At 36.5% G+C, this 26972-nt stretch overlaps 5 protein-coding genes, 1 non-coding gene and 2 pseudogenes across 6 annotated transcripts; 4 read left to right on the top strand and 4 right to left on the bottom strand.

The window, feature by feature from the left end:
* Positions 1-185: 185 nt before the first annotated feature.
* LOC108988944 (LAG1 longevity assurance homolog 2) lies at positions 186-5209 on the top strand. The gene is made up of 6 exons (XM_018962366.2): positions 186-613; positions 1951-2159; positions 2341-2496; positions 4159-4344; positions 4434-4612; positions 4843-5209. The coding sequence occupies exons 1-6, from the start codon at positions 497-499 to the stop codon at positions 4860-4862; spliced, it is 867 nt and encodes a 288-aa protein (XP_018817911.1). The 5' UTR covers positions 186-496; the 3' UTR covers positions 4863-5209.
* A 1785-nt stretch (positions 5210-6994) lies between these two features.
* Positions 6995-8093, top strand: LOC108988852 (ethylene-responsive transcription factor ERF109). Its single transcript, XM_018962236.2, has one exon. The coding sequence runs from the start codon at positions 7093-7095 to the stop codon at positions 7846-7848; it is 756 nt and encodes a 251-aa protein (XP_018817781.1). The 5' UTR covers positions 6995-7092; the 3' UTR covers positions 7849-8093.
* A 2710-nt stretch (positions 8094-10803) lies between these two features.
* Positions 10804-14094, bottom strand: LOC108988887 (protein CYPRO4-like). The gene is made up of 2 exons (XM_018962270.2): positions 12228-14094; positions 10804-11296 (listed from the first exon to the last, which is right to left on the bottom strand). Exons 1-2 carry the CDS (start codon positions 13869-13871, stop codon positions 11009-11011), a joined length of 1932 nt encoding a protein of 643 aa, XP_018817815.1. The 5' UTR covers positions 13872-14094; the 3' UTR covers positions 10804-11008.
* Positions 14095-15219: 1125 nt separating this feature from the next.
* LOC108988890 (EKC/KEOPS complex subunit Tprkb) lies at positions 15220-17514 on the bottom strand. Its single transcript, XM_018962272.2, has 6 exons — positions 17360-17514; positions 16204-16270; positions 15956-16078; positions 15778-15861; positions 15583-15669; positions 15220-15500 (listed from the first exon to the last, which is right to left on the bottom strand). The coding sequence occupies exons 1-6, from the start codon at positions 17425-17427 to the stop codon at positions 15414-15416; spliced, it is 516 nt and encodes a 171-aa protein (XP_018817817.1). The 5' UTR covers positions 17428-17514; the 3' UTR covers positions 15220-15413.
* A 65-nt stretch (positions 17515-17579) lies between these two features.
* TRNAR-CCU lies at positions 17580-17652 on the bottom strand. Its single transcript has one exon. It is a non-coding gene; the product is annotated as a tRNA-Arg (tRNA).
* Positions 17653-19083: 1431 nt separating this feature from the next.
* Positions 19084-22944, top strand: LOC108988888 (annotated as a pseudogene).
* A 107-nt stretch (positions 22945-23051) lies between these two features.
* LOC108988889 (calmodulin-like protein 30) lies at positions 23052-23881 on the top strand. The gene has a single exon (XM_018962271.2). It carries the CDS (start codon positions 23082-23084, stop codon positions 23637-23639), a length of 558 nt encoding a protein of 185 aa, XP_018817816.1. The 5' UTR covers positions 23052-23081; the 3' UTR covers positions 23640-23881.
* Positions 23882-24818: 937 nt separating this feature from the next.
* Positions 24819-26380, bottom strand: LOC108988859 (annotated as a pseudogene).
* Positions 26381-26972: the final 592 nt, after the last annotated feature.

The following is a 26972-nucleotide window of genomic DNA, read 5'->3' as shown; positions in this document are numbered from 1 at the left end:
CCAGTACGTCCGGTATCAGCGGTATGGCCGGTATTTGGATCGATATTTTCTTTTATTGTTAAATTAACATAATTATTTTACTCATTATATATACATCACATATTTGATAAAAAAAAAAAAAAAAAATGAACGTGGTATTTGATACGGTGATGATAAATAGAAAGAAGCAAGAATGCGCTCATTTTACTTTAAGGGCTTGTTTGGGATGCTAATCTTATCTCATTTCAAAACTCCTTATAAAAAACTTCCTCCTCCCTGCTTTCCGTTGCCACTTGCCACTCTCTCTCTCAATTAGGAATAGCAGAGTCCTTCGGCCTCTCTTCATTGTCAAATTTAGGGCTAAGCATTTAGATCTGGGGAAGTATCAGATAGAGGATTATCCCATCCAATTCTTGCTTATCGGTCGCTGATCTTGATGTGTATATCGAGCTCCTTGATGATTGATTCTCTTATTCATGCTTCTCTCTGAAACTCTGTTTAGGACGCGGACTCTTTCATGGACTCGATCTGGAGCCAAAATGACGCGCCGCACGCCTGGAATTTCGTCGTCGCTCTATACTTTGCCCTCGGCTTCGTCGCCCTCAGGTTCTTCCTCGACAGATTCATCTTCCAAGTAAGGTTCTTGCTGTATCTCTTTTGCCCCCATAGCATTTTTTTGTGAGCTTCTTTATGCTTGTGCAATTCCGTGATTCATTTTTATGGCTATTTTTAGCTTGGCGTTTGGTTTATTAGAAAATTGTGGAAAGGAAAAGTAACTTCCAAAACATATCGGTTTTGTTCGATTAATTTGGTTTCGAGAAATTGGAAAATGTACCCTTGAATGTGCTGAATTGTGCTCTATTAGGTTAGGTTGAGTGGATCTTGGATTTTATTAGCAAAGAATATGTTCATTTAGTTGCTGAAACTTATTCAAATGCATTCCATACAACATAGGCATGATTGAGCTGCTCAAGAATTTAAATAGACGGTCACTACAATTGTTAAGAAGGGGAAGAACATAACTGTTATCCAAGAACGTTGACGAAAGGCATTGATGCTGGTTTGAAATTTTTGATTGAGCATGTCATGGGCTCTGTCATTCATGGAGACAAGCTTGCACTTAGCAGTTACAATCAATGTCATTTTTTTTCTGCCAGGGCTTTTTTTGGGCATCATATATTTATGGTTCCTATTTCTGTGGTGAAGGGTTTATTTATCTTGATCGATGATTAGTTGGTCAAGGTTCAAGCTGCGAAAGTTTTAGTGTCATTTATCCGAAAGAATGGCTCTTTACTTTTGTCATTAGATTGGTTGTTGATTAAACTAGAAGGTGTTGAAGCCCTGAAATTGTTATTAGAACTATTTAAGAGAGTAAAAAGAAAAGGGTTTATTCTGTTGCTGAAATGTTCCATTACGAGCCCAGTCATGTATAATTAATGTATTCTTGAATTTTCACATAACATAAAACGTGTACTTTGCCTCTATTATCCCCCCCGTGATTTCCATGTCGAAATATGTCTTTGCTCACAAGCATGCATGTTGCGGATGTTATACAATTTATTTAAGTGTCATGTTTCTTCATTTCAATCTTATTTTTGTTATCAACAAATTTCCATTAAAAGTCTCTTTATTATTTTGATAGAACAGTAACTCTGTTCTCAACAGTATGAGAGACATTTGCATTTAAAATCATTATTTTCCTTTTGAAGTCTTCCAACCTTTTGAGAAATGATTATCCTTGATGAATCTCATACTAATGAGTAAGCTTCTTCACTTATTACTATAAGGGAAAGCAAAAGTCATGTGAGCTAGTGTTGATAGTTTTGGGTATTTCTGATGCTCTCTGTATCAATCTCCCTTCTTTTTTGTTAACAGAAAAAACAAACAAGAAACAAAACAAAAGGACAAGACATTTCAACGCTCTTGTTTCATTAGTATTATTTTAGTTATTCTTTACTTATTTTCTTTCAGAGGTTGGCCATATGGTTGTTGAGTAATGGAGCTGTTCCATTGAAACTTGATGAAGCAACACGTGCAAAGATTGTAAAATGCTCGGAATCAATGTGGAAGCTAACATACTATGCTACTGTTGAAGCATGTATTATCAACATTACTTACCATGAGCCATGGTTTAGGGATACAAAAGGATTCTTTAGAGGCTGGCCAAATCAGGAACTACTGTGAGTATTTCTCATGCTTGGACATTACTGCAACGGATCACATTCCTTTTCATATGATTTAATGACTAACTTGCTTGTGTTTTTGTTCACAATTAGTCAAACTTGTAAAACGAGAGAAAAAATGCATGTCTATTTACATGTTATAAATATTCTAAACTGACTGTTTCATTTCATATTCCAGTCTTCCCTTGAGGCTTTTCTATATGTGCCAATGTGGATTCTACATCTACAGCATTGCAGCCCTCCTTACTTGGGAGACTCGACGGAAGGATTTCTCAGTAATGATGTCTCATCATGTAATTACTGTTGCCCTGATTGGGTACTCATATATAACAAGGTATTATTTCAGTTTTATAGTCACTAATATGTAACCTAATTTTTTGGGGGATTTTTGTTTTGCTGTGCTGTAACTATTAAATCTCCTTTGTTGGCATAGAGCTTTCTTGATTTCTACTAATTTCCCACGACACAAGTCTAACCGGTTGTGCCCATAAAGATGTTCAGCATTACTTTTCTTACACCTTCAGTAATGGTTTTGAATATATAAAATCCAAATATTAATTCTATATTTGGAATTCTTAATGTTTTATTATTCAGTAATAGACTACTTACAAAACATATTTTAAGAATTTCTCTAGTTAAATGATGGGATTTTACTTCATTTTGAGATGGAAAGCTTGGCAAATGAAATGCTCTACTAGATTACCCAGTTGAGCATATTATTGAATTTGAGTATCTTAATTATGCGAAGAGCAGATGTATTTCAAAATCAGAGCACGTTTACTTACCTAACTTATTGTTCCAACACCAGTATTTTAAATAGTGTAATATTTGTTATGGAGGTTATCTCTAGGCCTTTACACACATCAACCATAATCAATATCTTGTTATTATTCATTCCATGTTTCCTCAAGTTTGGTGGACTGTTTGCTGAGTGATAATGAAGATGTTTTTTTTGAACATTCAACAATAAGCAGCAGTTTGCTTCTCAGTACAAGGAAATTATTAACACAGCTGCCATGGCGATTATATATATATATATATTTTTTTATAGGTAATCAAGAAGTTTTATTCATAGAAGTAGGCAAAGCCCAAGTACACAGGCAGTATACATGAGAATAACCTAATTAGAGTTTACAATCGAAAGGAGAAGATCACGGACATTTAGCCCATTACAAACAATGGCCCCCACCAAAGTTTTAAAAAAGAAAACTTTAAGCTCATCCATTGTTCTCTTGCGGTCTTCGAAGCTTCTGTCATTTCTTTCCCGCCAAATGCACCAACACATACATATAAGAACCATTTTCCAGATTGTTGCCACTTGGCGATTAGATATATTATTGCGCTAAGAGTTGCTAACAGTTCACGGTACTTGGTTACATTTTCTTAACTGTCTTGGGCATTTATTTCGTCATTGTCACACTCCTTTTGTTACATGGGCATGCTAAAACTGGTGGGGTAATGCTCTTGTTACTTGTACATGGTGTCTCAAGTTTTGGAGTAGATCCACTGTTTTCTGCAGAAGTTAGCTTTATATTGTGTTTATGATTTATTATTATTATTATTGCGGAAAGATTAGCCAAGTTCCATTCAATTGCATCTTTCGTATAGTTGTTGTTTGCTGTGTCAGGCAATATGTAGCAGTTTGGCGGTCTCTATGTTTGATAAAGAACGTCCATGATTACTTTCTTATAACTTGTTTACATATTCTTTCTGGCATCACATTCATGCTATGCTGAATTAAAACGATCCATTATTAAGGATTCTCTGGTTGCCACTTTTAGGTGCATAGGTCTACATCAACAAACTTTTTGTGTAAGAGAACTTCTAAGTGCGAAAATCTTAGCCCTTGAGAGTTATGTCTGTTATTTTAGCTTTGTCTGCTATATTGCTTTGTGGTTTTCATATAAGAGTAGGTTGATTAAAGTAAGCAATATTTATAATAATGCTAACATGGAAATATGCAGTGAGAGAATAGTTCATAAATTTTCTATTTCAGGTTTTTCCGAATCGGCTCAATTGTCCTCGCCCTGCATGATGCGAGCGATATATTCATGGAAGCTGCCAAGGTTTTTAAATATTCGGAGAAGGAGCTTGCAGCAAGTGTCTTCTTTGGATTCTTTGCCATTTCATGGCTCATTCTGCGGCTAATATACTTTCCTATTTGGGTTATAAGAGCATCAAGGTTTGCCCTCATGGTAAAATGATTTTAATTGCCATATTTGGCTTTAGTGGTCCTGTTACTTATCTATCTTTACTATTGGCATTTCCCAGCTATGATCTTTGTGAGTTCTTGAAGCTATCGGAGGCCTATCCTACATTAATGTACTACGTATTCAATACAATGTTGCTTTCGCTACTCGTGTTTCACATATACTGGTGGGTACTCATATGCTCAATGATCTGGAGACAGTTGAAAAATAGAGGAAAAGTTGGAGAAGATATAAGATCTGGTAAGCCATTCATTGCTTTCATATTACTATCTAGTACTTGTCAGGAAGAAGTTATTCAAGAAATTGTTTTATCATATAGGTAGGGTAGGGATTTTCTTCCATGTAAGCAATTAACCAGATGCATTTGAGAGGAGTCATTATAATATCCAATATTATCTTGTTTCCTCTGTAATCCAAAGTAGTAATTTAATTTTTTTTTTCTCACGGAGTAATTTATCTTTAATACACAGATTCTGAGGACGATGAATAGGTGGAAGATTTTGTTCAGGTTTTCAAGCTCTCATTGATGATGTAAAACACCTGGGAAATTATTTTCGTCATGCTTTTGTATGTTTGTCTTTGACCTCAATTGGAAGGGGTATGAAACTTGTCAATTTCTAATTTTCCTTCTATTATTCTTGGGGTATAGTTGAGGACGTAGGACCATTAAGCACATCTCTTTTTGATATCTCTTTGGTGTATAAACGATAGGCAATTCCTGTATAATTGTTTTCTTTAGATTTTTTTTTTTTTTTTTTACTAGCCCAGAATGAACGGAGAAATGAAGAAGATCCCAGAATGAACAAAGAAACGAACTTTTCGTGTCCTTTTCCTGCTTATGTGTAGCTACTCTTCTTGTATTACTCATAACAATAATGAACTATTCAATTTTTTCAAATTTTAAAACAATAATAACAATATGAAATAATATTTTAGTCATAATTTATTTAATTTTTAATTTTTATCTTAATTCATTTCATCTAAATTTAATCTTAATTTTAGATTTGGGAGTCTTTCCTTTTTTGGTTGGGTCTTTTTATTCTGTGGGGCAGGTATTTACAGTGAACTTTCTCACTCGGCTTGAGTTACTTTCAATGTCGAACTTCCTGAGGCCCAAACAGTCTTTAGCTTTTCTGTCAAGTTTAATGTTTTGAAGCCTGCCATTGCGGTTTGATCAGACCAGAAAAAAAAAACCAAAAGACGAACAGTTTTTGTGCATTCAAAAGCTTCTTCACAACAGTCTGCCTTTCTTACCTACGCAAATTAGACGTTGAATTTATTAGAGCATTTTTTATTTATTTTTTATACAAAGCAGGAATGATCGTTAATTGTCAACCTCGATTCCCAGTTTGACATTTTTATATCTACATGTCAACTCCATTTCCACGTTTTGTCAACTCGCTTTGTCATTTCGTTCCACTTCCTTTTTCTAATAATATATATATATGTCCTGGACAAGGTTCCCTTTTATTACTCGGGGGGACTGAATACTTGACTTTTTCAAGTCCCAACTTCCAAATCAACGCGACGTCGTCTGATAAGCCTACCAGGTCACCTCTATTCCATATAATTCGAGGGAGGGATGTGCTACTCCAACAGAGGGGGTCCACCGAAACAATCACAGAATAATAGACAAAACAAATTTTATCTTTTTATCTTCTTTTTTTAAACATTTTTTAAAATTTTTTAAATATTTTTTTAAAAAATATATATATATTTATTTTAAAATAATTACTTAACAATTAAGTTAAAAAAAAAAAAAAATCTGTGGCCACCATCACCTTGTGTGAAAAATTCAAATCCAAATCACCCTTCTACTTACTACTTCAAAATTTCTTCATATAAAAAAAATATTTTAAATAAAAAACTAATTTTTCATTCTTTGTTAGAAATATTTTCTTACCTTTATTAATTTATTTTATGAAGAGTAAATTTAGGTTCATCGCATTTTTAATTATTATTTCTAAATCACTTCTTAACATGATATTAAATAAATATTTATGAACATGATAAATAATGAAATTAATAAAGGATGAATAAATTAAAGGAAAATGATTTACCTACAACACTTTATACAACACATTGTACAACAATGTGTTGTATAAGGGGTATTATGGTAAAATTACCTTATAAAAAATAAAGTGATTTTACCATAATACCCCTTATACAACACATTGTTGTACAATGTGTTGTATAAAGTGTTCTAAGTGTATCAGCACTCTAAATTAAATAGTGGAGCCGTCAAATAGGCTTACCCATTAAAAACGTCCCATCGGATGAATCGAATATATGTTTTTTTTTTAATAAAAGGAAAATCAGTTTATACGCGCAAGTCCAAAGTCCGAAAGTATCTTGCAACAATCGATCTTTATTTTCCGTCAAATACTCCGCGTGTGTTCCATCACTTTTTTGCCATGTCACCCTCCCTCCCTCCCTTCCACGTCACTCCCCCATACAATGTATGATCCGGTCCACTTATCGCTTTTAACTTATATTTCAATTCCCCCATGTGCACTACCCCACACCCCTCAAAAACCGTGTGTTAACGGTGTGCCAGTTGGGAGCCCCGTCAGTCTCTTCTGTCATATATATATATATACCCACAAACCTGGTTCCCCCCTCCAGACAGATTCAGCGTTCGAAACATTTACAGACAGCAGAGCGACTTTCCAAAATCTTCCCCTACTGCCACTCTCACACACACGCACCCACGAACAGACATGCAGGATAAGTCCAGCTTTAAGAGACCCGAACTCACCGAATCTCCGACGAGTTACCAACCTCCGCTCCGCCTTACCTCCGAGCAGGAGCTCTCTGTCATGGTCACCGCCCTCACCAACGTCGTCTCCGGCTCTTCTTCTACTACTACCACTTCTGCCTCCACTTCCGACTACTCCACGGACCCGATCGTCTTCCACCCTCCGCCTTCCTCCTATTCCGACACTTGTCAAGTCTGCCACATCAGTGGTTGTCTCGGTTGCGACTACTTTTCCCCGCCGGCAGATAAGGTTCAGGAACAGGTGGAGGATAATAAGAAAGCGAAAGTGGGAGTGTCGAAGAGAAGGGCGAAGAAGAACTACAGGGGTGTCAGGCAGAGGCCGTGGGGCAAATGGGCCGCGGAGATCCGAGACCCGAGGCGGGCGACCCGTGTCTGGCTCGGCACCTTCAACACAGCCGAGGAGGCCGCGCGGGCCTACGACAAGGCCGCCATCGATTTCCGCGGACCGCGCGCGAAGCTCAACTTTCAGTTTCCGGATTACACGACGTTTGGAGAGGGCAGTTCGGAATGCACGTCGTCGGATCAGCATCAGACAACTTCGAGAGGTGCTTATGATAATTCGGCTGGAGTCGGAATCGAAATCGGGAAGGGAAATGAGTTCTGGGAAAGCATTGGAGAGGAGGACTTTCAGAAGTGGATGATGACGATGGATTTTACCGGGGACTCCTCCGATTCGGCCGCTACCGGAACTGAATGAATGCGCGCTCCTACTTCTTCTTTCTACTTCACTAAAGTGGATAATAATAATTCAGCTGTGGGCGCACCCAACTAATTAGTTAAACTTTCGTGGAAATGATTTGGGGTTAGATTAATTTGTACAATTAATTAAATTCTTCTCTGTTTTCATTTTGTGAGGGAATCAGAAAAAATCTGGTTTTGTTTTTTTGGGAATATTATATCCAAAAAAGGAATGGCCAAATAAATATCCACATTTCTTTTATTCTCTTCTGTTTCCAGCAGCAAGAAAATGAACTTAAATATCTTTCGACAGGATGTTTGGCAGCCGGGAAAACCTGGGGAAGGAGGAGATCGAGATCAGAGTCCAGACCCACACGGGCCACAAAAAAAAAAGATCACTGGGTGCCGTAAAAGTAGGGACCGTGTGTCCACCACGATGTTTGAGAGAATAGTTTCTGTTGCCACGATACCAAAGGAGATTTGCTCTGGCCACGTGTAATAGTACAACGTGCGTGTCTCTCATCTCGAGAGGCTCTCGAGTAAAAAATCTAATCGATGTCTAATTAGCACATTTAGCATGTGCTCAATTCAATAAATAAGTCACGTGTGAATTTGGAGATTATTATAAGTAAGAGTAAAATAACGATTACATAATTTAAAATTATAAATAGCTTTTGCCTATAGATAAAGCTAAACAGGGTATAATAATGATGAATTGATGATGACATATGTGAAGACGTAAGAGAGAGAAGGGAGAGATTACATACGAGAGTTTTATAGTGGATTACAGAAAATGCTGGGAACGGATTTCTTGCATAGATTAGGAGTATAAAATAATGACGGGTTGTTAGAGCGCGTAAGACTGCAATTTAAATATTATATAAATTTAACCACACATGATTAATCTGTTAAATACGATTTCTTTTTACTAAGAGCTGATCAATTCAAGCAAGACGGCGAGTTTTATTAGGTAAGATGCCATTCATTTTTCTATTTAATTTTTTGAACGATAAATATTTTAAGGAAGCCTTATTATACCGTACAGATCCATTTAACCAACATATAATTTATCATTTTATTTAAATAAACACATATTTGAACATTAAGATATAAAAATAAAAATAATAAATCACATATTGATTAAATAGATGTGTGTAATGTAAAATCTTTCTTTTCGAATTGAGTGATCATATTTGAAAAAATAAACGGAAACTAGTCACCTACAAATTTTCTTACTTTTTTTTTTTTAATTTTAATTTTAATAAAAAAAAAACATTTCCTCCTTTTTTCAGTTTTATACAGAAATCTCTCCATGCACTTCATGGAACACGAAGACAGCATGTGATCTCATTCCAATGATCGGCTCATACATTCCTGATGATCAGAATAATAAACGCAGTGAACGGCTAAAGATTTTGTATCAAAATCCCATCATATAACATCATGATGGTCAATTTGTCCACACAGATGGGTGTAATATTTTCTTATGCTTGTTAAAGTGATAAACTTTGACGTCAATAATATATTCAACGTGTTAATAATTTTACTTACAAATACAAATATAAGTAAAGTGTTGACCTGACAGTTGCCCTTGATTGCTTTATTACTATTCTTATTCTATTATTCTTTTTAATTTTTTAATTTTTTAATTTATTTAATGGTTAAAAAAATAATTATTAATAAAAATTTTATCTTTTTTAAAAAATTTTTAATAATAAAATATATTTTAAAAATAATAATAATAGAAGAGTTAAATCTATCGTTATCCTAAAATCAGTATTGGGAAAGAATAGGACGGGGAAGGTTCAAGTTATTAGTGAGAACACTGCTAGTGCTGGGTCCAACAATTACTATGAGAGAGAGAGAGAGAGAGAGAGAGAGAGAGGATTGACCCTTATGGGGGGGAGGACTGAGGAGAACTTTGGGATGCATCACCTAACAACAGTACATCAAGGATTTATACTTAATTATCTCGCTCAAGTTATTTGAATTAAGATTTTTTATTAAATTTTTAAAAACTAAAAGAAATTAAATAAAATTATAATAAAATTTAAAAATTATTTAAAAATTATTTTTTAATATTATTTTTAAGTTTAAGAAAGTAGTATTATTTTTTATATTTTATTTAAGAATATGAAAAAATTATAATGATTAGTTAATTGATTAGATAAAAAAATTAAAAATTAAAACTATTTTACATTTAAGTGATATTTAAAAATAAAATATTGAAAATATTTGAAGATAATTATATTCCCAAACGGATTCAAAGACATCACAGCCACACATGACCCACTTTTATCTTCCATGATCTTATCCTTTTGGGTTTCTTTCCTCTTATCAATTATATCTACTCCCTCACCAAACGAAGTTCCTACCCTGCTCAAAGGGGTGGGCCAAAATCTAAAACAATTGTCACACGTAGAGTCCTAACTCCAAGGGAAAAAATATATATATATATATATTTATATAAGAGGGGTACCGTTTTATAATGAGTGCATGAACAAATAGTGTTATTTTCATCAGTGTATTGAGTGGGTGACAATCACGGCTCTTTTAAGATACCACCGTTCAGCCTACGAAGGGTATGGTTTATCAAACTGTACAGAAACACTAAAGATACTTTTCGTGTGAGGGTCGGTGTATTATGTATACAAATCAAAACCTTTTGTGAAAGCAAAGTAGGTGAAGCTCAGCAGTGGAAATTGAATCGAGAGTACATCCCCCTACAGATGCTCTCTCATCAGTAAACGTACATTCCCATTCCCAGCACCATAAAGCAAGCAAGCAAGCAGGCAGCGTATATAAATTAGTTTCCCTACTAACCCAACACAGTGCTGGCAACCCTCCTACTCCTACCTCTTCTTCCATAATGAGATCACTGAACGATTTTCAACATGAATGAATATTAATGGCATAACACAGCCTTTTTGTCACAAATAAAAATGTAAATCACACCATTTGCAATAACTCCAGCTTCCACAAGTTCAAACATCCTACTTTTATTTATACTCGACTGAAGACAAGTAAAAAGAATTCGTGTAAATACAAGCAGAAACCAAGATCAACTACAGGAGAAGGGAGGCAGAGAGAGATGAAAGAAAGAAAAAATAAAAAATCCAAAAATAAAAACAACTTGGACAAGAACAAATGAACGCGACTGTATAAACAAAGAATATTTTTCAATGTTGTCTCTTGCCAGAGAGACTGATAGAGCTAACTTTCATAGGGGTTGCCACCACCAGTGGAGCTTCTGGAGAATCACTAACGGCAAACTTGTCATGCATGAAACGACTCTCAACAATGGACTCATCCTTCAACACAATCTTGTAACAATAACAGCTTTTAAGGCCTTGCTGACTCCGGTAGCACTCATGAGCACTGTTCTTCACCTGCTGGAAGTCCCATACCACGCTGAATTTGCCCACTGTTGCAACTGCATGGCGCTCTTGTTTACCATTTTCGGTGACCTGAAAGACAATATCACGAGAAAAAAAACCCCCCATAAGTTGATACTAATCTAAGCTTGCCAAGAAAAAGAAATTAAGCTCATCCATTAAATTCAAGATTAAAAAAAGGAAAAGGCATGATAAATCCTACAAACACCCCGAATAGGAGGCAAATGATTCATCCTATTCAACGAAATGTGGTTTACGGGCACTAATAAAAACACCTAAATCTCAAATTCGAGAATGCATGCCAGTATGCAACTAAATCTGACACTAAAACCCAAAGTAGATTCATATGTGCACATCACAAAAAGAAGAGTTATCTATGGTGTTCACAGAAAAATTTGATTGAACCCCTTTTGTTTTAAATTGAATTTCCAAATATTTAAACTCATTGTCCCCCATAAGATATTTTAGGATTTCACCATCATTTTAGATAGGTAGAGATATCAAGATAATTACAGGGATGCATCTATCTGCCCCCATGCTGGCAAATGCAGCAAACTCTCAAGGCTATTGTATTTTCACAGGATACAATTCTCGATCACTAGTTTAAGAGAAAATAATGTAAATATGATTAAAAACAGAAGCAATATGGAAATGCGTTGGCCCAATAACTACATGATAGATGCATAAAGCGAGCATGAATGGTGGTGGCATAATGCAAACTCATTGCAACCATCTTGGTGAATGGTGATACTCATATCTAAAAACGAGGTTGAAGAAAAAACTGCATAATAAAAGAAAATATCGCCATCAACAAGAGTCTCATTCATGACTCAAAAAATGAGACGCAAATATAATCTAACCAAGAGAGCTGAAAGGAAACAATTTTGCCAGTAAATAGTTATAGCTTACCGTACATAACGCATACCAAACTAGCATCTTATATAGACACATTGCACAACAACTAAGTGTTTTTAACATATAGAAAGGGGTATAGTATGCCTACCCATGAGAAATGGCCGCCGTGAAATTTATTATTTGTCCCAGCCAAATGTGAATCCAGAGGAGTCAGCTTCAACAACCTTGGAGCAGGAATCCTATTCCCCATTCGACCACTAAATCCAGTCTTTGTCCTTCCATCTTTGTCGTTAAACAGAGTGCAGATAAGGATCAAATAGGTGTCAGTCGTGGCCAAAATCCACTTCCCATCGTAAGTAACGTCAACGTTAGTAACCGGTGAGCCCAGACCTGGAAAAGCTGTCTTGGCCTGCCTCATCGATGACTTCGAATACAACCTTATCTTCCCATCAAGAGAACCTACAACAATAGACCCGTCCCCGGTCGTCGCAAAGCACTGAAAATTCGTCCCTCTCGAGAACTGATGCCCCTGCGTCCAATGCAAAACCGGTGAATTCGACATCGCAATGTTCTGAACCATTCCTCCACGGTCACGCATATCCCACTGGCATAACCTATTATCATCCAATCCCAAAAAGGTAGACTCCGACGGATCCAATTGCGACCCCTTAGTATCATTGGTGATATCCCTCATTGTAACGTCAGCCCCATCCTTCCCAAACTTCCACTCCGTAACTATCTTGCCCGTCTCAATATCAAGCTGTTGAAGCCCCGTGGCGTTGGGCTTCCCTTCCTTCAACGGACTCATAAGGAGCATATTCGTCTCGGCCCTCATCAGCAACGCCTTTTTGGGGGTCAAAAATGGCCCTGAACTCGAACTCCCGCCATCAAATCTCACAGAAACACCTTTCCCATGAATCCCACGGTCGAAATTCCTGTAAACCTGCACGCCGATATCGTTCACCAAGAAGCTGTTATCCAACGCCCCCAAACTCAAACTCTGCACACCGCCATTGGCTGCCTCTTCAAACTCCTCCAGTAAGTCCTGCCTCGCCCGGACCGGTGCCACCGAATCGGGACTCTTCAAGCCGCCATCGTCTGCATCCTCCCACATCGAATCGTCTGCCGCCTCAGGCTTCAGCCACCCAATGAAGTCTTTCCCGTAAACCTTGATCTTGTTTTCTTCAGTCGCTTTGAGCCCGTGCACATTCTCAAACAAACAATCCTGAAATTCGGAGACGAATTTCCTATACGCCTCGTCGGCGGGAAACTTCAAGGCCCACACGCCATTGGATACGAAATCGACGCGGCGTTGATCGCCGAACAGCTTCAATTGCACCTCCGTCGAAACCCTAGCCCAGACCTTGGACCCAACTTTCAGTACCCACCAGGAGTGTCCCGCACTGCGGTCCGAGTCATCGTCGTCTTCTTCGCCGTCGATTTTGGAGGTTTTGAAAAAGGAATAAGATGCGTACTTGTCGGAGACGATCCATTTGGCTTTGGGGGTATTGCCGCCGATGTGGAGGTAGAGCCTGACCGAATTAATTGCATGAAGGTTTTGGGAAGAGGAAGAAGTACCGTACTTGAGCTTCAGGGCTTTGAGCTTGGCGTCAACCTCGTCAAGGGATTTGGATTTGGCTTGGGTCGAAGGGGAGAATTGGGGCTTCTGATGGTTCACAGCATCGTCGTATTGCTCTTCCTCTTCCTCCTCCTCTTCTTCTTCTTCTTCGGTATGTCGGTCTGAGTCTGAGTCAGTAATGTCGATGCCCTCGCGGCTCTGAGAAGTGCCCATCGTTCAATTGCTTGGTAACACTCAACAACGGAACAGAGAGGGGGGAGACTGCAAAATGACAAAGAGATCGTTGCAAGCAAAAGTGTTTGCGAAAATGATCAGAATCAGAAAGCGGAATTTTAGAACAGAACAGAGGCGGTTAGTTTGGGACTCTGGGCCATTTTATACGTGATGTTCTCACCGACTATCACCGGTTTTGTAACTTTTCGTTTCCTTTCCCATCGCAGTTGTTTTTTTTTTTTTTTTCTTTTTCTTCTTTTTTCTTTCTCGAGCACTCACAATTATTTCTTAATCAAATCTTTTAAAATATATTATTAGATTTTATTTTATTTTTATTTTACACAGATTTTTATATTATATAATACATTAACTTATCTATTTTTTTCATATTATTTAAATAATATTTTTATTCATTTTAAATATTTCCTTTCTACCAATAAATTTATAATATCCATATATTTTTTATATTTATAATATATTCTTATATTATATATAATGTAATATAATTCAATCTTATACACAAAATAAAAATATATAAGCCAAATAAAAATTAAAAATAAAATCAAAGTATAAAAAAATAGATAAATAATATTTACAAGATATTTCTTTTAGAAAAAAAATAAAATAGAGGTGTTTTAAATTATGAACAATAAAAAGAATTTGTATTGAAATGTAAAAGTAAAAATAAATGAGAAAATAAATGAGAAAATAAATAAAATTAAAAAATTAAAAAATTGTTTGAATGATGAATAATATCCGCTATATATAATGAGTTACTGTAACAATTTATATTTTACATATTCTTTTACATAATTTGATGAAACTCATTTTATAAACAATTTTTTAAATACTTTATATTTTTTGTATCATTTATAAACCATTGAGAATGAAGCTCAATTTGGATTAAGAGAAATTTTCAATCTATTTCATTTCATCTAATTATTATAATTTTTTTAAATTCTTACACAAAATATAATAAATAATTTAATTTTTTTAAATCTTATAACAATAATAATATTAAAGATTTCTGCATTTAAATAAATTCCTGATTTTATGCAGAGTTGAGATGTATGTATATTGGATTAGAGAAACTACTAAATGCTGTGGTCATAATAATGAGTCATCGTTGTATATATCACCGGCTATCACCGTTCCCCAGTTAGCGTTGATTCGACGTCGCCTTTACTTCGTACTGAAGGAAATGATTATCCATATATATATATATTTTTTTCCTTTTCTCGTAAGTAAATATCCGCGTCCATCGTGCGTGCTGGGAGCGTCGCCTAGTCATGGCCGACAACTTTTCCCACATGTTGCTGCGGATAGACCTAGGTGGGCATCATCAGAGAAAACAGAGAACTGGGTTTTTTTCCTCCCTTGGCCGCCAACAAATAAATGTTGCTCTGCAAATTCATCGTTTCAATTCCAAAGCACAATCTTCCATTCAATATAGGAGAATACAATGAAGAAAGGTGACACAGATGGTGGACATCAGAGAAAACAAAAGGAGCTAAATATTGAGCAAAATATAGGTCTATCTTCTCACAAGGCATCCCGAGCAGCTATTCGACATGTAATAGCATTTGCAACTGTGGATATTCCTAGTTCTGGGCCAGATATCTTGTAGTGCTGAAAAAAAATACAAGTCATTTTTCATTAGTCACTGAAAGCAGCACAAAGTGAAATTGAACAAGATTTTACATTGCATTACCTTTTGTATCTGGGCCTGGTTTGCTCTTCCCTCCAACTCCTCCAACTCAATCTCTTTTCCATCGATTAGTTTCTCTGCAGCTTTCATCTGGCACAAAACCAAATTTTAATTAAATCAAAATGAACCCAACCTTATTTGTTTACTGGAGCAACACAAAGCATGATCCGCTACACCATTTATAATTGGTGTTCTCACCTCATCAATGGAAGAATTGAAACGAGCAGCAAGGATATAAGTTGTGCTATCAGAGATGCCACACCTTTTTAAAGATTCTGTAATCTATTCATAATCAAAGACTAGGAGTTATCCATAGGAAACAATAGAAAATTAAGCAAGATGAACTACCATAGTCAAAGTTGCATAAATTGATTACATGCTTAGATCCAGAATAATTGTATACAAGCTCAGAATGAAGAGTACGTGTCGTCAATGACTCCCGTGACTTGGCTAAAAGTGTCTTATGTGCAGATGCCAGGACAGGAAAAACGTCTGGAATCTGTTTCAGTTTTTAATAAAGATAAGAGAAGAGAAATCAACTAAGTGTAGCTAAGAAAAGAGAGAAGGAAATGAAAATAATAGAAAAAGAAGGGTAGGTTATCATAAGTATTTAAAGAATCGTACCAGTGATGCATTGAGAAATGCAACTTCTGGTTCCAGAGTTCCAGCTTGCATAGAATCAAGGAGTTCCCTGCCAAGTAATAAGTTTATAAGGCACGCTTCACTTTTGTGCTTATATGAACTAATCTAATAAAACAGATAACTAAATATAGGTAGATAGCCACTAGGGGGTTACAAGAACGGAGAATGAACAGAAATCTATTTTTGCAAGTCAATTATAAAATGGAAAAAGAAATCAAGCATTGCATGTTAAACATTTTGCTAACGTACACATTTAGTCAATCACAACCCTAACAACATAAAATTACTGTCAAGATCAACGCAGAACATTGGATCCATTTCGGCTTATTCTGCATTACGATCAACCACCCCCAAGATGTCAAATTCTTAACGGATAGACACTGGTTCAACTTTCACCCCCTCTGATATAATGGCAAGACGTAGCAAGTAGGAAGTTGTGTGCTCATCTTCTTCTAGCCAATGTCTTCCATAGACAATCAAACTTCAATTCTCCATTAACAAAAAAAAGTAGACAGATGACAGACTTCAACACGGCTCATACAGAGAAAAATCTCTAGATCCATCCCTAATTCTTCCCAAAAACTAAGAACTGACTCTAGATTGTATACATAATCACGAGTTAGCCCATACAGACATAAGCATATAACAACATGCTCCACTATTCCTAAAATGAGGCAACCCTCCATTGCTTCCAATCGTTTCAAAGCGCAATGACCATCATCAATCCGGTAATTTAGATTACGCTTTGCCATCATAATCATCTTCTATGTGATTTATGTAACAAAAATCCTATGCAAACACTCCAAAAAAAGAAAGGAGGAGAGAAAAAAGAAACTATTTCTCCAAGTAATTAAGAAAACAGTAGCTTATTCTTATAAATTAGGCAGAAAGCCCTTTATATATCGTATGTGGACGTTTGTATTCACCATGAATTCGTTTATTGTTCATCAACACCAAAAATTCGGAAAAAAGAAAACACACCAACGTACAATTAGAACATAATTTCTAATAAAGTTCGAAACTTTAGTATCCGCTTGGCTCTCGAAGAGTCTGAGTAATTCCATTTCTTCAGTTTATCGTTTTTTATCCTTTCCCGAGAGCCAAAAGGAGAAATTGGGGGGTGGGGAGAGACGCATACTTGGAGTTGGTGACTTCGGTGAAAAGAGAAAGAGATAGAGTGTTTCCGTCGATCTCGAAAACCTTCATGGCTGCGAGCCTGCGTCTATGTCTTCTTCTCTTCCCTGTTCTGACAAAAATAGAACTTCGATGGGACCAAGAGACTAGGGTTTTGAGAGCCAAGATTTTCTCACAAACCGCACCGTTTCGACTGCATGAGAGAGACAAAAACTAAAATCAGACGCGCCAGATAGGGGTCGAACCTATGACCTTCCGCTTAGGAAGCGGACGCTCTATCCACTGAGCTACAGGCGCTTGTACGCTATAAATGATTGAGAAATAATTTATACAAATTTCAAATAGATAAGCCTCAGTATGCAAGTACCGAGCAGTTGCTTTAAAAAAAGTAAATAAATATGAGACCCACATAAAAGTAAATTAATTTTTTAATAGTTGACCCCACTCTTTTTCACGACTATATATATCATTACTCTATAAAAAAATAGACTCCACCTAAAAAAAAAAATTTTTTATTCATGAGACCCACTTTTTTACAAAAAGCTTGTATATGGCTTGTCTATTTGAGACTTATACCTAACATTACTCTTTTTATTCAACTTTATCTCTCTCATTTTCCAAAGTTCCATAAAATATTAACTCAAACTATCTCACTACTATTCACAAACTATTTTACTATTATTCAAAATATTTTCATCTCATTTCACTCTTCAAACTTGTCCTAACACTTCTAATTTGTGTTTTTTAAGAAATGTTATTATGTCGTCTCAGTTATACCACTCACTTTGTTCAATTGATTCGTGTTTTATTAGAAAAATTAAAAATACAAACATAAAAGGAAATGAGGAACTTCGAGGTCTGGTTTGTTTTCAAGACTAAAATTCAAAACTTTAAAAACCTCTTATCTCATCATTATAATTTTTTTAAATTTTCAAGCAAAATAAAATAAACAATTCAATTTTTTCAAATCTCAAAACAAAAATAATATTAAAAAATATATTTTAATAATATTTTATTTAACTTTTTAATTTTAATCTCAACTCATCTTATCTTTAAAAATAAACGAAGATTGAATTTCAATTTTCATATTTTCAGACGTCATTTTATTTTATATATATATATCTTTTATCTTTTATCTTTTTAATAAGTCAGTGATAGTTTCACCGCCAAATCAATAGAACAAAGTTAGAGGTATAATTGCGATTGCATAATAACATTACTCTTGGTTTTTTCCCTTGTGCATTCATGGATTTTAAATTGAGATTATGCTTTTCACTATCAATTTGCAAATAACGAGGATACATTGTAAACTTTTTTATAACTATTTTATAATTCATTGTATAAGTTATTTTTAAATTATTTTAATTTTAGAAAATAAATATCTTCTATTTCAAGAAAAAACGTAAAAGAGCCATAAATTTATCGATTTTCTTTGGTAAAACCATAAAAGGTTATAGGTAATTTCAGTGGTTTTCTTACTTATCTTGTGCATTAATTTCGCCTAAAAGGTTGGTGAAATTCAATTGAGACTTATCACGGCGAAGTTGGGAGAAACTCTTGCCTTAAAAAGTACAAACTTCGCCTTAAGAACAGCTTCTTGTAGCGCATGTTAAGTTGTTATGTTAATGTCGTCGCTAGGAGAGTGGCAAGTGTCTCGTGTCGTAAATCACGTAGAAACGTGGACCCGACCTAAATCCCAACTTCCGACTCTGAAGAACCACGTCTAAACTTCCACTTCACAGAAGAACCGGTGCGAAAAAAGTTAACGGAAATTGAAAAATCCAACGGCCACCTCGCTCCTCCATTTCCAAGTTCCTCTCTTTGTTTCTCTTAGTCCTTACCGAGGCCTTTCACACCGAATGTTTGCTTTAAATTCTTGCTCCCTTTTCATCCCATCCAAGCCTTCCGCCCTCCGCTGCAGTGCCACCGGAGACATCCCGGCCGGCCCCACATTCCCCCTGTGGTTCCAGTTCCCCTCCTCAACCGAAATATCCGGCGCCGGCGGCTTCCGAATAGGCCACGACTCAGAAGCAGCCGCCAAGGACGGCTCGGCTAGGCGCGGCGGCGCGGGTATCAACGGCCTGAAAGTGAATGCCAAAGAGAAGAGATGGTCGCGTCGTGGAGAGAGCTATTTGGATGACGCTAGCGACGCTCTTCCGCTTCCAATGACCTATCCGGATTCTTCTCCGGGTCCCGCCCGAAGAGATCGATCGACGGCTCCGGATACAGGTTTTTATTCTCTCTCTTCTATTATATGTTATGGACCACGGCATAGAACTCACATTTGAAAACTCGCTTAAAGGGTATTTAGGAGTTTATAAACTACCGACCAATTTCATACTTATTCATACTTAGTCGATGTGAGATCGTAATAATCGTCACGCTTCGGGCTGGCTATGTGCTAGGGTCTTTCCTAGTCCTAGACGAATTCTGTCATGCCGGCATCATCCACCGTGTCGCATGATTGCAACCGTGTCAACATGGACTGTATATGTGAGTTGACTTTGATACCATTTGTTATGAACCTATTAAGTATAAATCACCATTGACAACCAACTTATAAGGAATAGGTGTCTAGAGGCTTATAAACCACTAACCAATCTCATACTTACTCGACGTGGGATCGTAACATTATATATAATTCTTGCTTTCATTTTTGTATCATTTAATGTTGCGTGGGCCTCTTTCCATGGGGTTGGGGGAGGGGGTGGATTTCCCATAGCAAATGTTCGGGTAAAAAAAAAAAAAAATTTAGACAAAGAGGTGTCTGAGTCTTTCATTTTTCACTCATAGAATGATTTATTTTATCAAGCAGGAAGCAATAAAAACATAGACGATTTCTAGGAAGAAAAACCTTCTTCGAAGTACACTTTTGGTTGTTAAACAATGCCATTTTGTACTCCTATAGTTTTCAACCAGTGTCCTCATTGGAAATAATGTGGATGATTTCTTATCTTTAAGTTAGTGCTTTTAGAATGTTCTGTATACTCCCTGTGTACATGGGCTATGCCTATTTTCATTCATATCAATGAAACTTCCTTCTTACTTATCTAAAAACAAAAAACAATGCCATGTTGTTTCATGCATGAACTATTCAATTTAATAAAGCTTAATGCTCTTAATGTAGCCAAACCACCATAGCCGAGATGAGTTGTTTTAGGAGCCAAAAGATGCTAGGCCTTAATTTGTCATCATTGTCTTCTCTTCAGTGCGGCTTCAGCTTTCCTTTTTCTTTTTCCTCGCTTTAAGTTGCTATTTTTCCTCCACAGTTGGCAATTTACATCCTGATAGAATCGCATTTCGCATTTGAATTATTATGGAAGCCTCAAAGAAGCATCTTTTTCTTTGTGTCACATGTTTGTGCCCTTAAAATTTGGTGTCATCTTTGTTAGAACCAAGACAACTCCACCACTAGCTATAGGGTAGCCTATCTAGTTCTCCCTGTACCTCTCCAACACACCACACACGTGCACAGAGCGAAAACAAAACCCTGGAATAAAGAATCATTGGAACCTGATCTATCTTTGGATTTGCAGGACTGTAAGGAAGTCGTGTATGAATGGACAGGAAAATCTCAAAGTTGCCAAGGATCAGGATTTGTAAGTTATTATAATAGAAGAGGAAGGGAGATCATTTGCAAATGCATGCCTTGCCTGGGAATCGGTATTCTTCTTCTTTAAAGTGTTTATTATGTTGAAAGGCTTGAACTTGTCAAATGTGTATGCGTGCTCCAAGGCTGGAAGCGGTGTGTAGCTGTTATGAAGTGAAGCACACGCTCATCATACTATTTTCTATTTTGAATTCTAACTGTGATCCAATCATGGTGAATTTTCATTAAGTAGATTAAAAGTTGCAAAGAGATGCTTAAAGGATATGTGATACTTTACCCTGAAAATCTCCATGGTAAAATGTGCATGCATGGAGCTTTTGATCTCCTTTACCTGTTTGAAACATGTACCTAGAAGAATAAGAAGCATAAATCTTTTAGTGCTTATGTGATGCATGATGTCAACCTTTGTTTTTTATCAGATAATTGGTTTTGAAGATCGCCCATATGGTAATCTGTTTGGTGGTGCTTACCCTTACCCTGTCTCTGCACAATATTTCTACATGCATGTATTAAATTTTACCCTTCTGAAGAAGTTAGGTACCCATACCATGTAGGAGGTGGACCTTGAGACTTGAGAGCGTCACTCAACATGCTTGCACTTAGAATAATCAATAGCCAAAATATTTGACATTTGACTTCTTAACTTCTGGAGTGCTTTTCTAGGTTCCAGATCAGTTCATCTGGCCTAACTTTCCTTACCTAATAAATGTCTCGTCTGTATAAAATTTTAGAATGTGCTCGCTTTCTAATCAACCTTGTAGATTCTTTGTGAAGCTTTTGAATCAACGAAGTCCGTACCTGTGGGGGACTAGTCTTGTTTGAGGAAAACGATATAAGAACAACTATACTACAATCTGTTTATGACTAACTATAAAAAAAATTATTATTTTATTTACTTTGAACTGTTGCAAGTACAGAAATTTTGAATTAAAGTAGAAAATATTAATATTTTAATGTATAGTAGTAATTAAGTTGTAATATACTTGATGGTGTATCATTGTCCATAAGTTATATGGTTTCATTGCTTTTTAAGTTTCGGAAATTACTTGCGATGGGATTTTATGAAGATGCATTGTAACCTGAAACTTTTGGTTTCCATTTCAAGGCTCTCTCAGCAGGGTTGAGGCTCTGTTGCTTTTATGATGAGTTGTTTTTAGTTGGTCAGTAAACATATAAGATGGATATGAGGCTACGAGTAAACAACTTCTTTATCTTCAGAATTAAATTTCCCTCACTTGCAAGTGTAATTTGCTCTTGGGTGGTGAGTGTTGGCAAATATAAGACGAAGAAACAAGTTTACAAGGGGTTCTGAATTCTCAATGTTTATGTAGTTTTTATCCAGGAATCTTTATTAGGAGAATAATTTAATGATTGGGGTGTTGTTGCTGATCCCTGCCTTCCTGTGTTTACCTTCCATGTCGATGGGCTTTTCCGGCCTACTGAATATATATATGTGGCTTTTATTTCTCAAATTATAGGTATTATTGAGAAACTTTCCTTATGGATACTGAGTTAACAAATTGATACATGTTTGCTTTGAAGGGAAGGGAAGGGAAGGGATTTACTATGTGGTGCTTGGTTAGAGTGGCCACGTACGTGAGCATTCTGGAGTTCACACGTATAATATTCATGATTGCAGGATACGTGTAGAAGATAACAACTCGCAAGGACATTGAAGTAATGGAGGATTTGGATAACGGAAGACCACCATGATTCATAAAAATATAGTTGTGATTTTTATCAATCAAGTTTTCTAACTCAGACAAATCATTTTGGCAAGGAGAGTCTGCATGCAAGCCAAAAGAGAAATGTACCTTTTGCCGCCAAGAATGTATTCTTTTCTTTACACCAATACTTTCGGCAACCACAACTGGTTCGTCTGACTTATCACATCAGAATCTTTTGCCCCGTGTGCGATGTATGGTAAAGGAATTGGAATGCTTACCTTTGTCCTGCTTTATCCTCCCTCCACCAGTGGGATTGGGAATAGAATAATTCATCATATACCCCTTAAAGCTTACCTAAGACAAACTGATTTCTGCCATAAATATGTGAGAGGCTATTAGACTTTCATATCTCAATTTATTTCTGTATCTGCACACAACAACATCACAGAATGTCAAAAACGAGCTTCCTCGATTTTCAATACAACATCTCGAAAACAAAGTTCTTGAGAAAACCATCTCGGCTGTTTTCCTCCAGGGACAGGCAAAACTCTAGCTTAAAACCTGCTTTCCAGCCAAATCAGGATGAGATGAAGCAAGTATTTGACAAATTTGATTCCAACAAAGATGGGAAGATTTCCCAACAGGAGTACAAGGCTATTCTCAAAGCATTGGGAAAGGGCAACACGATTGGTGAAGTGTCAAAGATTTTCCAAGAGGTTGATCTGAATGGAGATGGGTTTATTGATTTCAAAGAGTTCATGGAATTGCACAAGAAGGATGGTGGGATTAAAACGACGGACATAGAGAATGCTTTTCTGACATTTGATTTGAATGGTGATGGGAAAATAAGCGCAGAAGAAGTCAAGGAAGTGCTAGGGAAGCTGGGGGAGAGATGCAGCTTGGAGGATTGCCGAAGAATGGTTAGAGCAGTGGACGCAGATGGGGATGGCATGGTTAACTTGGATGAATTCATGGACATGATGACTCGTAACCTGAATCGTGTGTAGATGGTTTATCTTTGCATGGGTTAGAGGGGCATCTTTGGTTAGATCCCATGTAAGATATACCAATGAATGTATATCATGTTTTTACTTGATCTGTATCGTCTTTTCCTTTCCCCCATGAAAAATAAGGAAGACATCAGAAAAATAATGTTGGGAGTCTGGTGTGCTGTATTCCGATAGAAATTAATCCATATAAATCATGATCTGTGCATGCCGACTACAAAGATGAGCTGCAATTTATTTCTTGAGAATAGCCAGCTGTTAAATAAGGTTAAATCGAATTATCTCAATGAGCGGAATTCCTACAAAATCGGATCTTTGCTCATCTTATAACATACGTCATTTTATTGTTTGCACTTTTACGTCGTTTAGGAGGCTACTAGAGTCTTTTATAAAATTTCACGCTTCAAGATTAAGAGATCTAGATGATTTCTCTAGAAAAAAAATAGAGAGAGAGAGAGATGAGAGTTTTTTATCTTCTTATAGGACTCTTTTTCACACTCACACAAATGATGTACGTCCTCTTATCTTAAAAGAGTTTACATACTTGGAAGTTAATTAACTTCCTTAAATATGTGGAAGTTAAATAACTTCCCTTGGATTGTGATGTGAAAGTGGTGGGGAGTTAACAAATAACTTTTCCATCCATGTGGACACCACTTTAGGTGGACACCACTTGATCATGGGATTTACCCATTACCAACGCCAGCTAATGGGAAATGCCTTTTAGCGCTACCTTTCGAATCTTTCCACCTCTTTCTGGCTCGAAATGAATGAAGACATTCCTTCAATCAAATCGCAGCTAGGATTGGTTGACAATTCTGACTGGATCTACTAGAATATGCCAAGCTAATTCATTTTTAAGGCCTCCTTGGGCTAAGCATTGTGGTTCCAAAACGTCATTAGATTATAATTTATATGGGCAAGGTTCTCTAGCTTTCAGGTACATCATATATATCTAGACAAATTAATTAAAATCATCCAGGAAGCATCATCAATTGTGTTCTTTTCTTTAAGTTCTCTAACTTTCAGATACATCATATATCTATATAATTTAATTAAAATCATCCAGGACCATCATTGTGTTATTTTCTTTTGCAACAACGTGGGGCCTGATCTTCAAGTATATGAGGATTTTCTTCCATAACATTCATCACGGATACTACACTTGGAAGTGAGAATACAACAGATAAAATATGATGATGAGTCATGACACCCACAGCATGGATAAGACTGAAATGAAGCTTGCATAAGCAAAGCAAGGAAGCAGCAGCGAAGGGGCCTTTGTTTTTCTCTTTCACCTCGTCATGCCTGGTGTCATGATTGGAGCTTGCGTAGCTGCACGCCTTCGTCTGTCCTCGTTTGCTTCCCATCCTTCAATTCCAAGAACCACCCACGAGATACAAGTTCTCAGAAAAACTCACTTATAAATCCCCAGGAAAGAATTAAGCAATTTAAAACTTAATAAAAGTAGCAAGTCAAGGCCAGCAACATGCAGTCCAATTAGAGGTGCCAATGTTTTCATATATGAGGCCTCCTATCTAACCAATCAAAGCATTACGACCCAAAAATAAAATATTTTTCTCTCTTTGACGTACGTCTCAGAAAACAGGCAGCTTGTATGGACCAAGTTATTTTTGCATGGTCAATATCCAAGTTGGGAGTCATAAACAAATATATGGCTAGCGGTCGGTATGCGTTTCTTTAGCGGGATGTAATTGTCTATATACATATAATATGCATGCATGCGTGCATGTATGTATGTACATATGTATATTATATCGAAGAACAAGATGATGATTTGAGGATGTTGAACACCGATTTGCCAAAAGCACTCTATCTATCATTGGAGTCGATGCTAATCTGGTTCTGTGGTTCACTACTTCACGCTCTAGCCCCTTCACACTTGAAAGACAATAATATTAAAGCGGAAACAAGGCAAGAGACTTTTTAAACCTGCCAAAACCAGTAAGGCCAAACTGCATATGTGGTTTTTAAGTTGCTTAGCATGCCGGAGAAAAAGTGAGATTTCAAATTTGTTCATGGATCGTTGTTAAAATAATAATGATGATGATGATGTACAAACTGGATAACCAAGCAGCTATTATACCTATCCCCATATCAAATCCACGATTGTGGAGCTCTCTGTATTCTTGACACGGCACAAGACGGACAGCAAAAGTGCACTAAGCAGTCTACACAAGGTGCTCTTCCAAGTCATATTGCCCCCTCAATTTTGAACGATTGAAACAGGAGAAGAGGCAGGCAAAACCAGTAAGACCCAGAAGCCCATAGATTGCGCCACTTGAAACACAAGCTGGAAAACAAGAACAAACAATCTAAACAAAATAATTCTAAACATCATTCCACATATATTATTAAACAGAGGTTTTTTTTTTCAAGGCTTACATGGAGAACCTCTGTTTACTATCTCAGCAATCTGTCCAAATGTGATGCAAGGGCAGAAGCAGGTAGTGAGACCTTTAAAACATTAAAACTGAAAATAGTTAAAACAGAAGTCACAGGATTTTATGTTTATTGGTAGAAATTAGTGATTGAACTAGATGAGTTTTGAGATGTTTACAATTTGCAGGATCATCAAAACAGTGGCAAAGACCAGTGTGTACATATGGCCGAGCATAGTGTTGTGTGGAATAAATATTTGGAAGTCCTGAAACCGGGACAGGACCTGGAAACCGTTCAGCTCTCTGTTTATCATCATAAACTACTGCTGTAGGATACATTTTTTTTTTCTTAGCAACTGAACAAATGATTGTGGTAAGCTACTGATTTGGTTCTGCCGTGGAGACAACAGGGTTTGGGACATGGTATTTATTGACAAAAGTGTCAAGATAAACATTATCATCTTACTTGCACCCTTGAACGAAGTTTATCAACTTGTTGGTCAAAAAATCTTCTTAATTTATTTATGTCTGTGGGGGCCATGAGAGAAAAAACACGAAATTGATGACAACCTAACGAACCAATCATGCACACTATTTTTGAGTCTTGTGTGTTTTGTCTACTAGTTCCAAAGTCTTTGGTTTTTGTCTCATATTTTCATGGCAGATGAAGGTTCCTAGCTGCTCCCCTGCATCATTTAACAATGCTGAAAAGGTCGACGACACCTTGACAAGAATACTACTCATTATGAATTTATACGAAGAGCTGGTAATTAAGACGTTTGGATTCGCAAGTTATCTCAACTCATCTCAGCTCATTTCAACTCATTTCACTACTATTCATTACTATTCAGGAACTTTAACTTACAAATCTCATTACTATTCACAACTCATCTCATTACTATTTATAATTCATCTCAACTCATCTCAAATC

The sequence above is a fragment of the Juglans regia genome, chromosome 13 (genome assembly GCF_001411555.2).
Source record: "Juglans regia cultivar Chandler chromosome 13, Walnut 2.0, whole genome shotgun sequence".
NCBI classification, from domain to species: domain Eukaryota; kingdom Viridiplantae; phylum Streptophyta; class Magnoliopsida; order Fagales; family Juglandaceae; genus Juglans; species Juglans regia.
This window is presented reverse-complemented; position numbering and strand designations above follow the sequence as displayed.

Coding starts and splice junctions, on each gene's coding strand:
- LOC108988887 (XM_018962270.2), bottom strand. CDS start 13,871: ATGGGCACTTCTCAGAGCCGCGAGGGCATCGACATTACTGACTCAGAC. Junction 11,297..12,227: donor ACGGCGGCCATTTCTCATGG/GTAGGCATACTA, acceptor ATTGTCTTTCAG/GTCACCGAAAATGGTAAACA.
- LOC108988889 (XM_018962271.2), top strand. CDS start 23,082: ATGTCAAAAACGAGCTTCCTCGATTTTCAATACAACATCTCGAAAACA.
- LOC108988852 (XM_018962236.2), top strand. CDS start 7,093: ATGCAGGATAAGTCCAGCTTTAAGAGACCCGAACTCACCGAATCTCCG.
- LOC108988890 (XM_018962272.2), bottom strand. CDS start 17,427: ATGAAGGTTTTCGAGATCGACGGAAACACTCTATCTCTTTCTCTTTTC. Junction 16,271..17,359: donor ACCGAAGTCACCAACTCCAA/GTATGCGTCTCT, acceptor ATTACTTGGCAG/GGAACTCCTTGATTCTATGC. Junction 16,079..16,203: donor CATTTCTCAATGCATCACTG/GTACGATTCTTT, acceptor AAACTGAAACAG/ATTCCAGACGTTTTTCCTGT.
- LOC108988944 (XM_018962366.2), top strand. CDS start 497: ATGGACTCGATCTGGAGCCAAAATGACGCGCCGCACGCCTGGAATTTC. Junction 614..1,950: donor TCGACAGATTCATCTTCCAA/GTAAGGTTCTTG, acceptor ATTTTCTTTCAG/AGGTTGGCCATATGGTTGTT. Junction 4,613..4,842: donor TGGAGAAGATATAAGATCTG/GTAAGCCATTCA, acceptor TTTAATACACAG/ATTCTGAGGACGATGAATAG.